This window comes from Chenopodium album, chromosome 2 (genome assembly GCF_948465745.1).
Source record: "Chenopodium album chromosome 2, dcCheAlbu1.1, whole genome shotgun sequence".
NCBI classification, from domain to species: Eukaryota; Viridiplantae; Streptophyta; class Magnoliopsida; order Caryophyllales; family Amaranthaceae; genus Chenopodium; species Chenopodium album.
Genome location: NC_137835.1, coordinates 76,957,477 through 76,971,939, shown reverse-complemented (window position 1 = coordinate 76,971,939; position 14,463 = coordinate 76,957,477). Strand labels below are relative to the sequence as shown.

The 14,463-nt window shown below is 36.8% G+C and overlaps 2 protein-coding genes across 2 annotated transcripts; both read left to right on the top strand.

Moving 5' to 3' along the window:
- The first annotated feature begins 12,575 nt into the window (after positions 1-12,575).
- On the top strand, positions 12,576-13,334 carry LOC145576081 (uncharacterized). Its single transcript, XM_081633872.1, has one exon. The coding sequence runs from the start codon at positions 12,576-12,578 to the stop codon at positions 13,332-13,334; it is 759 nt and encodes a 252-aa protein (XP_081489998.1).
- Positions 13,335-13,355: 21 nt separating this feature from the next.
- LOC145576070 (uncharacterized) lies at positions 13,356-14,167 on the top strand. Its single transcript, XM_081633862.1, has 2 exons — positions 13,356-13,750; positions 13,843-14,167. The coding sequence occupies exons 1-2, from the start codon at positions 13,356-13,358 to the stop codon at positions 14,165-14,167; spliced, it is 720 nt and encodes a 239-aa protein (XP_081489988.1).
- The last annotated feature ends 296 nt before the right edge of the window (positions 14,168-14,463 follow it).

Sequence of the window (14,463 nt, the reverse complement as noted above, 5' to 3'; positions counted from 1 at the left end):
TAAAATTAATATCGAGTGACTGACGTGAAACCCCGCACTAATTAATCCGGTCTATTAAGTACTTCGTCTTATGAAAGACCTTAGGAAGGAAGGGGAATAAAAGGGTTCGAGGAACTGTCCAAGTGTCCAGTGTCCCCAAATTAACTTACAAGTTTACGGGTCTGTTTACATTTACTGAACTGAGCTAAATTGATTGGAGCTGAATTGAACTGAATTGAGCTGAAATGAATATTTTATGAGAGAGGGAAATTAGGAGCTGAACTGAACTAAACTGAACTGATTGAAGCTGAACTGAACTAAACTGAACTGAACTGAACTGAACTGATTGAAGCTGAACTGAACTGATTGAAGATGAACTGAAATTGAATAAATGTGAACCGTGTATACGGAGTAATTCATTAGAATTTCAAGAAATCATTATTTTATATTTACAACTATGTAAACAAATTCCCTATATATCGATCATATTCCCCCTTTGGTCTCTTCAATTTAATTTACAACGTACTTTGCATTACTATATTGAAGTTCTCTGCCAATGGTACATTCTTATTAACTAGTCGGAATAAATAAAAATGAAATTAAACAAATCTTGAAGTTCTCTACCAATGGTACATTCTTGTTAATTACTTGGAATTTACTAAAAATGAAATTAAACAAATCAATAAGATTTGTAATTTTAAAAAAATAAATAAAAAACAAAAAAAGAAGAAGAAGAAAACCGAGCTTTAAACGACCAGTCGAATTGATTTGCTTAGCCAAAGTAGGGCAATTTTTAGTACCGTGCAATTTGTAATTAAGACCAACTATACATCCAATAATACATGGGGTTAGCTACTTCAATGGAATAAATTATCTTTAAACCGCTACTAATGTTCATTTTCTAATTATAAACACAATGTTAGTTACAATATTATATTAATACTAGTAGTCAGATTGGCAAGTAATGTTCCATTTCTAAATCATCTTCAATTATCAATTCGATAACACAAAATCTTCTACTATGTGGTGACCACTTCACATATAAGGTTGTTAATTGAGCAATAGGAGGTTATTGTGATGCGTAAATGTAAAATATATTGAATAATGTTCACTGTAAATTATATTCCTCATAAACGGCCTCATACAATATATATATAGGCTAGGTTACTTGGAGGGCAAGACCAAATAACCTAAAGAAATTCACAAGATATATTTCCCAAATATTCACAATATTATCTTTCCTAATACCCCCCTCAAGTTGGAGAGTACGGATCTCGGACACCCAACTTGCGAAGTAGAAACTTAAATTTAGTTTTTCCCAAAGCTTTTGTAAATATGTCGGCCAACTGAACCGTCGTAGGAACATACGAGGGTATAATCGTCCCATCTGTAATCGCATCCCGAACAAAATTACAATCTGATTCAATATGCTTTGTTCGTTCATGAAACACTGGATTCTGCGCAATATATAACGCAGACTGACTATCACAATAAAGGTGCATCCCATTCTCATGTCGAACACCTAAGTCACCAAGTAGTCGCTTCAACCACTTTAATTCACAAGTCGTTGCATTCATACAACGATATTCTGCTTCCGATGAAGAAAGGGCCACAGTAGGCTGGTTCTTGGTTTTCCATGACACTGGAGACAAACCAAGAAGCACAAACCAACCACTCAAGGACCGTCTGGAGAGAGGGTAACCTGCCCAATCTGAATCACACCAACCTTCCAACTGTAAAGCACTATCAGATCTCAATAAAATACCCTGTCCCGGACTCTTCTTCAAATATCTAACAACTCGCAGAGCTGCTTCCCAATGATCAATCCTGGGTTTTTGCATAAGCTGTGATAAAATGTGTACAGAAAATGCCAAATCGGGTCTCGTAACAGACAAATAAATCAGTCTACCTATAAGGCGACGATATTTCTCAATATCCTGAAAATGCTCTCCCTGAGATAGTGCTAACTTGTGATTTAGTTCCATAGGAAACTCTACAGGTTTAGCATCAAGTAAACCAGCTTCAGTAATAATATCCAGGGCATACTTCCTCTGGCAAATAAAGATTCCTTGTTTATTCCGGGCTACCTCTAGCCCCAAAAAATATTTCAACACTCCAAGATCTTTCATCTTGAAGCAATCTCCCAGATATAATTTAAAATTGAGCATAGTATTTTTATCGTTGCCTGCAACAATTAAATCATCAACATATACTAGCACATTAAGCTGCATTTTACCCTTTGTCAGAGTAAATAATGAGTAATCATAATATGACTGTTTAAAGCCATAATTTTTCAAAGCTGTAGCAAGCTTTGCAAACCAGCATCGAGGAGCTTATTTAAGCCCGTACAATGATTTCAGCATCCTGCAAACTTTGTCAGAATTATCTTTCTCAAAACCAGGGGGAATTTTCATATATACCTCTTCTTCCAAATCACCATGAAGAAATGCATTATGAACATCCATTTGATGAACTTCCCAATTTTTCACCGCCGCTACCGCAAGAAAGGTTCGAACGGTCACCATTTTTGCTACCGGAGCAAACGTCTCATTGTAGTCTAATCCTTCAATTTGATGATTGCCAAAGATGACTAATCTCGCTTATAATCTCTGCAAATTCCCATGCTCATCATATTTTTCTTTGTAAACCCACTTGCTTCCAAGTGCCTTTTTACCCGGTGGTAGCTTCTCTAGCACCCAAGTACCCTGTTCTTCAAGTACCTGAATCTCATCTGCCATTGCCTTTCTCCAACCCTCGTGTTTCATGGCCTCCCTGAAACTTTTGGGTTCATTTCCTCCTGTAATAGCAGCAATATATGTTCTATGTTTCACAGAAAACCGGTGAGAATCAACAAAATGTGTTATAGGGTAAACAGTACCTGAGGGAAGTGATGTCACGAGTGAACTCTGATTTGATGTAGATGGACTTTTATTTTGGATAGTATGAGTCACAAAGTCGCGAAATTTAACCGAAGGAATTTTTGTTCTCATGCCTTTACCTAAGGCCTCATCCCCACACTGCCCATTCATGTCAGTTTGCTGTTGTTGGGCAGCAGTCATAGGGTCTGGTTGCTGCTGTGAAGCTGCGGATGTGTGCTGGCCTGACCCCCCTTGCGAGCTGCTGCAAGGAGCAGCGTCATCAGTGCCTGCGGGAGGAGCCAGCAGCCTGATCAAGTGGCCTGGCAGTCCCCTCCGCGGCCTGGCTGTGGGCAGCATGCTCATGCCGCAGGGGGGTCGCGGAATCTACTGACTCTGCCTCTGTATTACTGCCATCTTCACTAAACCGCCCCCCCTCATCTCCAAAACACCTCTCCTCATCAAACTCATCCTCACTTTCCCCCTCATCCCCACATGACAACATGTTAGGCAAATTAGTAGTAGTAGAAGTGCTAATGAACGGAAATTCGTGCTCAACAAACTCCACATCCCTCGAAACAAAAAATTTCTTAGTTTCCAAATCATAAACATTCCACCCCTTTTCCCGAAAGGGTACCCAACAAACACGCACTTTCTACTTCTACTAGCAGATTTATCCCCTTTACTCCGTAAATTGTATGCAAAACATAAGCACCCAAACACCCGAATATACTCATAAGAAGGTTGTTTGTCAAATAAAATTTAAAAAGGTGTTTTATAATCAAGCAAACGAGAAGGAGTTCGATTTATCAAATGACAAGCCGCTTGCACACACTCCCCCCAAAATTTGATAGGTAGATTGGCTTGAAATCTCAAGGCTCTAGCTACATTTAAAATGTGTTGGTGTTTTCGCTCAACCCTCCCGTTTTGTTGAAGTGTGCCTACACACGATGTCTCAAAATATATCCCATTCTTAAAGAAATAATCTTTCAAAGAATTAAACTCCGTACCATTATCGCTCCTCACAATCTTAATTTCTTGAGAGAATTGACGTTTCACAATATTCACAAAATTATAAAACATGTATTCAACCTCCGTTTTATTTCTCAGTAAATAAATCCACACACCCCTAGAATAATCATCAACAATAGTTAAAAAATAATGAGCTCCACAGGACGATGAAGTCTTGTAAGGCCCTCACAAATCTAAATTGTAATACCCCGTATTTTTAATGTATTTTATAAATTATTTATTTAATTATAAACACTACTACAAAAATTTGCAAAGAGACCCGTTAAAATATGCCTGAGAGACCGCCTCATAACGGGTCTCTATCTCAGGGGTCTGTTTGATAAAGAGACCCATTCATTAGGAAGGATCTGTTTATAAGGTCAAAAAGACCCGTTGTAAGTGATAGTGGTTAGGGCAGGTTCAATCTCTTTTAGGTTGGATTTGTACCTTCATCCCCGAACCCTTATTTGGTTCAAGACCTTATGGAGTTGACGATCTCTTGGATCGTTAAGGGGTGTAACCTTCACCCTGTGAATGGTTTACAAGTTCCTAAAACTTGTTGGCGACTCTTTTGCTCTATCTTCTTCCCTTTTGGACGCCACCGTACTTTAATGTATGATCACAGTGGGGTTCAAGCTAAGGGGTTTAACGCTTGAAATATTCCCTACACCATGCGGCAGGGTTACCTGAATTTTTTTGCTAGGAGTTACCTGAGTTTTTCAGTTAGGGGTTACTTGAGTTTTCAGCCAGGGGCTACTTGAGTTACTCAGTCAGGGGTTACTTGAGGAGTTCGGGCATGGGTTTCTCGAGGGGTTCACTCAGTTAAGGGTACTCACTCCGGGGTTACCCGAGTTTCTCAGTCAAGGGTTACTTGAGTTTCTCGGTTAGGCTGCATACAAAAAATTGTGACTCGAGTAATCCCGGCAACTCGAGTAACCCCTGACCGAGAAACTCAAGTAACCCCGGAAACTCGAGTAACCCTTGACCGAGAAACTTAAGTAACCCCTGACCGAGAAACTCAAGTAACCCCGGAAACTCGAGTAACCCTTGATCGAGAAACTTAAGTAACCCCTGACCGAGAAACTCAAGGCAAAACAAGGGTTTCGACCGATTTTACTGTCGCACGGTACAATAGGCCGCATATAAAAATTTATGCACAAATAAAATTAAGTAGAAATGAACCCTTCCTAAAAAAAAAATAAAAAAGTAGAAATGAACCCAAAACAAATCATCAAAATGAATCGTTTGAAGTAGTGGTGATGGGTGGGTCAGAAATTCATTAACAGACCAAATACATTTTTAAAGCGGGTTTTTTTTGGGCTGAATTGAAATTTGGGCCTTAAAAATACATTTTTGAATAGTCCATAGTCTTAATCCCATACATTTTCTATTACCACAACAAAAATAAAGGGTAAAAACACGTATGAAAAAGTTCGTTAAAGAACACAATAGGGAGTGGAAGTAAAAGATTATTTTGGCTGTTATTTATTGTTTAAAAAGAGAGAGAAATTTTTGCCAAATAATTGTTTTACAACGCTTTCAATACATCATTTCTATTCACATTTTTATCCAACCCATCTCCTATTTTTAGCTACTTGATCATCCCCTTTCTCTTACCTTCTTCATAATTTCCCAGAAATTTATTATTATTCTGGAAAGAACAATACATCTTAATTGAATTGTTGATTCACTCTTTCTATTCCTTGTCTTAGTGTTGGGATCATCAAACTCATAACTTGTTTGTGATCCGCTAAATACCGCCCACGATTACTTTAGGTACGCCTTCATGTATTATGAATATTTTGTTCATAACCCTAAATACACTTTTTTTTAAAAATAAAAAAAAATCTTGATTTCATATATTGTCGTATAATTGCATAAAAATGTTGTTCTTGCATTTGGTTAGGAAAGGTATTCTTTTTTCATGCATTTTTTTTTCCTATATTTTTTTAGGATCGATCTTATGCATGCGTAGTTTTAATTTGTATTGATATTTCTCAACATGTTGATTTGATATTACGAAGGGTGATTTTGATGTTAGAAAAATATTATATGATAATTTAACACGGAAGAATTAATATCTCTCAACAGACATATAGGTAATTAATGATGTTATGAATGTTAACATAAGTCAATCTTACAAAACCCTTTCAGCTTTAATGTTCTATATTCTACGGGAGTAAAATTTTATTTGTACTCAATTGTGGTCAAGTTGTTGATTGAATTTAAAACTTAACATACATGATGACTTATTTTGAATTTTCTCGATGATTTCAAACATATCTTTAATTTATGTATCATTCATTAAGCTACAAGTGCAAGTTATAAAAATGTGTCCACAATTACAAAGCATGAATTTTATGGTAGCTTAGAAAGTAGAGACTTGAATTATTGATCATCTCATATTAGTCCTATAACGCTTACAACATTTTTTTAGTGTGCCATTGTTTCATACAATAATGTACATCAAGAACTATGGAGAAGAGCCAAGTTGTTAGCTAGCCCAGGCCAAGTGATGGAACATCAACACGGTAGTGAGATAAGCGACGAAAACATCAAAGGAGACGACGAACATTCTACCACGGAAGAAAGGATAAGTACTTCCTCTGTTTCCTCTGCATCAGACATTAAGTCCGCGATGACTGATTTTTCCTTCGATGATACATTCCATATAGATAAATTAGGCAAAGGTACGTTATGGTTATAGTTGTTACGAATGATCATGACATATTTCATAGAAAAATAACACTTTAGGACTAATGTGGCATCTTTAACAATTTACATCGATCATAGGTAGCTTTGCTGTTGATAGTGAGCAAAGCGATGCAGCTCCACAGACAACAGCAAGCAGTGATGATACATCAACGTTAGAATGCCCACCAGTTCAGGTGATGGAGCGGCCTGTTGAGACCTCGGGTTATAGAATTCCATCCTATGTATTTGCCACAACCAAATCAAGTCATCCAGAGTGGAGTACCACTTCGAATGAGTCATTGTTTAGTATTCATACAGGAAACATGAGTTTTACACGCGATCAGTTTAGTTGGTTGTTGAAGTCTGGTGAATTAGGCATTTACGGAGGGCCTAGTGATATACGAAAATCAGGAGAACTCCCTCCGCCTTCACCAGTACACATGTCAATGCCAAGATTAGGCGAACAAAGAGTTATGGACTTACATAAAGAAGAGAGAACACCGTGTTCATCCCAAGAAACAATTAATTCCGGAGAAGGAAGTATACAAACACATAAAAAGACATCATCTTCGATTTCAATCCCATCGACTGACAGGAGAACGAGCTCTTGCCAAATGAGTGAAAACGACTATTCACAAGGGACATGCTCGTCTCAAATGAGTGACAACGGTGATTATACAGCAACAAGTCTGTCTCAAATGAGTGAACAGACTGACTCTCGGGCTACTAGTCCGTCCCAAATGAGTGATAACAATGATGATTCCGAAGTTGCTAGGAAAAAACATGATCAAATTGTAGATATTAAAGACAATGTGTCCTCTGTTTCGGCTTCTGCTTCAGATGATGTACCTCTTACTACATGTATTTCACATCATTCAGATACAAGCGGACAGTCTTTCGCCTTTCCAGTGTAAGATACTCATTATCTTCATTCAAAATTTGTCATTGATTGCATATCTTTAGTCGAATTATTATCTATCTGGTTAAGTATTAGTTGCAACTTTGAAATATTTTATACTCCCTCGTTTCAATTTGTTAGTCCCATATAGTATTTTGGGCGTTTCAAAAAGATAAACCCATATTGAATGTATTCCACTTTTAACTTAGTTTTTATTTCCTATTTTATTCATATTAAATTCTAATTGGTTAGATTAATTGATTGTGAATTAATGACATGACTCTAAGTAAAGAAATTACTCCCTTGATTTATGCAAATATGATTAAAACTTTCCTAAAAAAAATTCAAAAAAAAATTAAATATGACAAAACTATTTATGAATTGTTTTTTAATTTAATGTTAGATTCCAAATATTATCCTTTTCTTATTTTATGTGATTGATTCCATATGGGACTATCATATTGAAACGGAGGGAGTATCTCATATCTCACAAATAATATGCCAAAGTACGTTATGATCATATAGGAAGTGAATTATATAGGAATAATAATATTCTAGCATCTACATATTGTACTAATGACTTTAGACTTATTTGATCATTGTCATATTTGAGTGTGGATCAACCTGCATTGTGTTGGTCGTATTAAGTTGAACATATATAATAATTCGGATGAAATTCAGGCTTGCTGATATTGGCAGAGACAAATCAGTAAATTCGGGGCAAAGCCATGCTCGAAATGATCTTCGAAAGAACACTTCAACAGCGGATCAAGAGGCGACGAAGCCTCCTAACACCACTGCTGCTGCTGAAGTTGCACCTCCTTCATATTACACATGGTTATCTTCTTGCTTTTCTTGTTGTTCTCGTTGTAAAGAAGCTTAAGATTGTACAAAAAAAAATAAGAGTAACAAGCAAAGGAAACTCCTCAATAGTGTCTCTAGTAAACCCTTTCCCCTTTTAATTTTAACTATGTTTCACAATTTCACTAATCCTCTTGTAGAATTTGTCATATATAGAGTTATTTATTCTCGATTTAATATTATGTTTATATAGATACTACTTTAGTATGTTATATAGGTATCATTGGACTCATATATTTATTAGTTTTTACTCTAATTGGTTTGAGATAAATAACTCTAATGGTTTATATTTGGACTTGCTATCTCTTTTCATTATCTCCAATTTTTGTTTTCAATTCTAGAAAAGATTTATAGTCGTCATAGTTCGACATATAGAGTACGTACTAATTTAAACAGTTATCATTTCAATATTTATTGAAAAATATGTTAATAACTTCATATCATCTAGCTTTTGTGACAAGACAAAGCGGATTGAATTTCGTCTATATTACTAGAGTGCAATTTTAATGGCAAGCTAATTGTCAAATTAGTACCGTGCCACATAAGCTTTTAAGCTAATAATTGTCATTTTAGCTCCAATAGCTAGCTAATAACTTACTATTTAAATCATATATTGGCTCCACTAGTAAAATAAAAAAAAAATAAAAAACTTAAGATTTTTTTTTTTTTTTTTTTTTGGGGAGGGGGGGGTGTTTTAAATGCTTTGTATTTTTGTAGGAACATTAGATAAAAATCCAATGCCCCAATTGCAAATTGAAGTTTGACAAGTTATTAAAGGCTCCAATCATGTTAAAAACTGAAGCATTTGATTCAATAATGCTTTAATCGTTTTAATTATCCTTTAAAGTTCACTCTACAGTCTGCACCTTCACATAAAATTGTTCAGAAATGGCTACTAAATCCCTATCTCTACCTTTAAAAATTTAAAATAACTCTTATGAATATTGTTTGAACAACTACCCTCTTAAATTAATTTAAAGAAAAAGTGTGCAAGGAGATGGGGTGGGGGGTGAATTATTGTGAATGATATTAAAATCAAAAACACAAAAAAGCTTTCTCTATTTTAGAAGACACTATGCACTTTATTTATAATTATGGATTAAAATTACCATTGTTAGAGAGAGAATACAAGTTTATAACCTTGATAAACAATTTCGGTTTATCAAGGTATATTTATGTACCCCCTTAGCTTGCTTTTCCCACTCCCCCTTGATTTTCTCTCTTCTCTTTCAACTTTTAATTTCAATGGTGGAAAATACGTCACTTCACTACAACATCGAACTAGGCAAAATTAATGGATGGATGAAGGCTTAATTAATTACTTACCTTTTAGGGTTGACCACACTCTTTATTTCTTAGTTTGTTATTCGGATTTTTGTTTAATTTTGGCGATGAAGCCACCGGAAATGGTGGTGCTAGTAGAGTCGAGTGAGCTTGAAAACGAAGATGAAAGTGGGTGTGGATTTGAGAAATTATGAAGGTGGGTGAGACTGTGAGATGAAAGAGGTGGGGAAAAAAAGGTGGGAAGAAGAAGATAATTATAAGCATGAAGGACAAAGGGAAAAACGGGGGAAGATGAAGATGAATAGGAGTTAACGGTGCTAACTTCTGTCACCTTGCCACAAAAGCCCACAAACAGTAAAAATATATTTATTTAACAAAAAAGCAAAAATTTAAATGTAATTTATTACTTACATTAAATGTTTATCGAGGTTATAAATTGGATCTTGCTTATTGTAAAAGTAAAAAAAGACTCATAGTGAGACTTTCTTTTTTATAATTTCATTGCTCCATACCCAACCACTATGAAATTAAACGATATTGAATCTAAGATGTTATTCAGGACACCACTTTCTAGTTCACACTTTGATTTAAAAAAGATGAACTTTTTTCAATAGCATATTGGACTATTGCTCTCGTATCAATATAGCGTAACATAAACATGTCAGGTCACAAATTCTTGTCATAAAAAAAAAGGACAAATATAATGTTTGTAGGTAGCAATTACAAAGATACTTTAACTAAGAGGGAAATGAAGTTTGATTTACATTAATTCATTTGTTCATTACATATACTATCTCCGATTTTTTTTTTAATTAGTTGCAACTATGGAATACTTTATATCTCACAAATAATACCCCAAATTTGCATCTAAAAAAAAATGTTGGAGGTAGTAATTAGTTTAATGTTATTTGAATACTCGTGTAACTTTTTGCACAAAATTATAATGATAATGAAATCTAAATTACACATTTGTGCAATGTGAGAGACATGAACAACAAATAGATTTCACAACTAGTTTCTTGATTGAAAAATACTTGGCTAGGATCAACAACCAAGTTGTACCGGAAAAACCTATTAAAATTCAATCCAATTACTTATACAAACCAATCTTATATCAGTGATATGAAATATGATCACTTGTAGACTTGTAGTTGCGTTACTCGTGTTTTTTTTTTTTTCTAGATAATTGTAAGTTTGTAACGGACTATCCTAAATATTTAAGTTTAACCTTTCAAAAATCAAACTAGATAAATTAGGCTAAAATCCCACAATTTACAAAGTACAGTAAAAAAGAGATGGAAAAAAACGCTCTCAACCCAGCTTCTTCTTTGGAAGAACAAGATCAATTCAATCGTTCAATCAAGAAACCTAAACGAAAAATTAATCATTTAACTCCCAATTCTGGAATCCAACAACCAAATGCCACAAATTATGATCCGTTACAACCCCCTGCTCCACATACCATCTCCTTTCGTGATCTAGTTGCGAACGAAATACGACTAGAAAACGATCGAATTCAACACTTTGATATGAATGACGATGACATCTTTGATGATGATGAACCACCAGATGGCATGGAAGATGATCCGAAATGTCCTATCATCTTGCTTTCAAAAGAGGAAAAACGGAGGATTCGACAGCCATGGAAGCATACCTTGATAATTAAGATGTTCAATTCCAAAATAGGCTACATGGCTCTGTTCAAAAGGCTGAAGAAAAAATGGGAATTAAAAGGGGGCTTAATTTTAACAGACATTGGGCATGATTACTTCATCGCAAGATTATCTGATCTTAGTGATTATAATCATGTCCTTACTCAAGGCCCATGGATGCTTGATGACAATTACCTCACCATTCGAAAGTGGATGCCTAATTTTGTCCCGGATGATGCTCCCTTGAGATTCCTCACTGCCTGGGTGAGAATCCCACACCTTGCTGTTGAATACTTTGACAAGGAATTCCTCCATAAAATTGGAGGAAAAATTGGTAAGGTAGTGAGAATAGACAACAACACCCAACAAGCTCAAAGGGGTCAATTCACTAGATTGAGTGTGGAGTTAGATTTAACTAAACCTCTGCTCTCAAAATTCTGGTTAAAAGGCAAAATCTGGAAAATTCAATACGAAGGGCTACGGATGATATGCTTTGGTTGTGGGAAGCTTGGACACAAAGAGGAACTCTGCCCCCTCAAATCCATGGTCACGACCAAGGATGGTGAAGAGCCTTCTTCCCATGGCACTGCTAACACAGTAACTCCAATGCCTCCCCTAGTTGAGCAACAGGACTATGGATCATGGATGGTTGTTAAGAAACCACCTCCCCGTCGAAGGAACAGCAAGCAAGAGAACCCTCAAGCCAATCAGGGGCAAGCAGTGTTGAATGGGGTGCAGAAACAAGGCCAAGTGCAAGGGGTCAATGATGCACAAAAAAAAGTCAACTGGCTCAAGATTCTCTATCTTAGGTGAACAGAATAAGGAAACAGTTGCATTAGGAGAGGATGAACATATGGAATGTGCGATGTTTAAGGATTCCACAGTCAACACTATCAATTTGGGAGATTCATCTCAAAAAGATAACTCCTTTAATTTAGGGAAATCAACCGAGAATCCCTTGATTGGTGGACAATTTTTAGGAGGAGCTAAGAAATGGCAACAAATTAAGAAAAAAGATAAACATATGCCAAAAAAAATCCTAACAGAACCCACAAATATTCCAAAAGATAATATATTGGAAAATACCTCCCTTAATGAACTGACTGGCAAAGAAAATTCCCCTATTTTCCAAGCAAATTTTGAAGCCTCTCCCGTAGCCACACAAAAGCCAATTGTAGCTGTGTCCTCAATTCCTCAAAATTCACAAACCATCAGCCATGTCTCTGCCACCCCCCTCACCAATCTTTCTTCGGATTCCACCGGAAAAGATTCTGTGCATGACATCTCAGATGGAGGAGCCTTATTTAGGCATGGTCGACCCCCCTGATCCACAAGTTAGAAATGGAGATACACTCATGGATGGTGTCGAAGGAGAAACCACCAGAGCTAGTAGTGACGTTGAAATTACCTTGGAAGGTTAACCAAGCCTTTAAGGCAATTTCCCATGCATATCAATCCAAATTTCCGAATTCCCTGGGTCTAATGAATAATAATCATAATTTAATTAGTGATTCCATGCCTATCACTTGTATGGTCTGGAATGTTCAAGGAGCTGGAAGTCGAGAATTTCTGGTAGTGCTTAAGGAAATCATAAGGGTGAACAAACCGACTGTTCTTGCATTGGTTGAAACTCATATGGGTGGAGAGCGTGCTGTAGAAATTGGCAATGTCTTAGGATATTCTGGCCACTTAAGAGTCGATGCCCAAGGCTTCAGTGGTGGCATATGGGTTTACTGGAAATCCGAGCTTGTCACTATTGATCCGATTGAAAAATCGAACCAATATATCACCATGACTATAACGAGAAGGGGGGAGGAGCCTTGGTATTTTTCCACTGTGTATGCCAGCCCTGATCCCACGAATAGACAAGATCTATGGCGAGATTTATCGAATTTTGCACAGCAAAATAACAAACCATGGCTTCTCATGGGCGATTTTAATGACACCCGATTCGATTGGGAACGAAATGCCAGCTGCTCTGAGACGTCTAGAAGAAGTCAGAGATTTAATCACTGGGTACAAGATAATCAGCTCATAGAGATTGAGTTTTCAGGTCCCTCACATACCTGGGCCCGTGGTAAGACTGCTGAAACTCGTTAAAGTGCCCGCTTAGATAGATCGATGTGTAACTCTGAATGGGGTTTGAGGTTTGATAAGGCTAGAGTAAAACATTTGCCTGCCCTTCAATCGGATCATTGCTCGCTATTGATATCTTCTAATGGTTTTGCGCCTCTAGAAGCGTTGGAACGCCCCTTTCGGTTCCAGGCAGCTTGGATGACTCATGATCGATTCACGGAATTCCTGGAAAACAAATGGAGTAATACATCTCCTCTTATTCCTCAATTACACTCCCTCTCAACAGCCTTGCAAGAGTGGAATCGGGAGGTATTTCACAACATCTTTCGAGAAAAACGCTCTCTAATGGCTCGAATTCAAGGGGTGCAAACGAAACTCTCTCAAGGACGTAACTCTGGTTTAATCAAATTGGAGGCACGACTAAGAAGGGATCTTGTGCAGTACTAAATCAAGAAGAACTCCTATGGTATCAAAAGGCTAGGGTGGATTGGATTCATGATGGTGATCGTAATACTACATTCTTCCACCTTAGTACAATTATTAGGAGATGGAGGAGCAAGATTGTCGCAATCAAGAATGATAATGATCAATGGGTACATGACAAATCTAAAGTTCAAAATATTGTGGTAGAGTATTTTGCCAAACTCTTTACTGCTGAAGAAGAGGTGGATACGTATGACATTCCCAGGGGTCTTTGCCAACAATTTACACAAGAGGAATGGAGTAATCTGTGCAGGCCATACTCGAAGTGTGATATTGATTTGGTCATTCAAAATATGGGTGCTTTGAAAGCACCGGGTCCTGACCCGCTTTCAAGCACTTTTTTATCAAAAGAACTGGGATTTGGTGGCTCCTAATGTATATGACATGGTCCTCAATGCTCTGGAAGGAAAAGGACTTCCTGACTCTCTCAATGAGACTTTTCTAGTCCTTATTCCTAAATCGGATAACCCGGAATTGCCTTCACAATTTTGACCAATAGGCCTTTGCAATGTCACGTATAAAATCATCACCAAGGCTATTGTAAACCGTATCAAAAGTGTGCTCCCGAAGTTAATTGCGCAATCTCAGTCAAGCTTTGTTCCGGGAAGGCAAATTACGGACAATATAGTAATAGTCCAAGAGGTTTTGCATACTATGAAACGCAAACAAG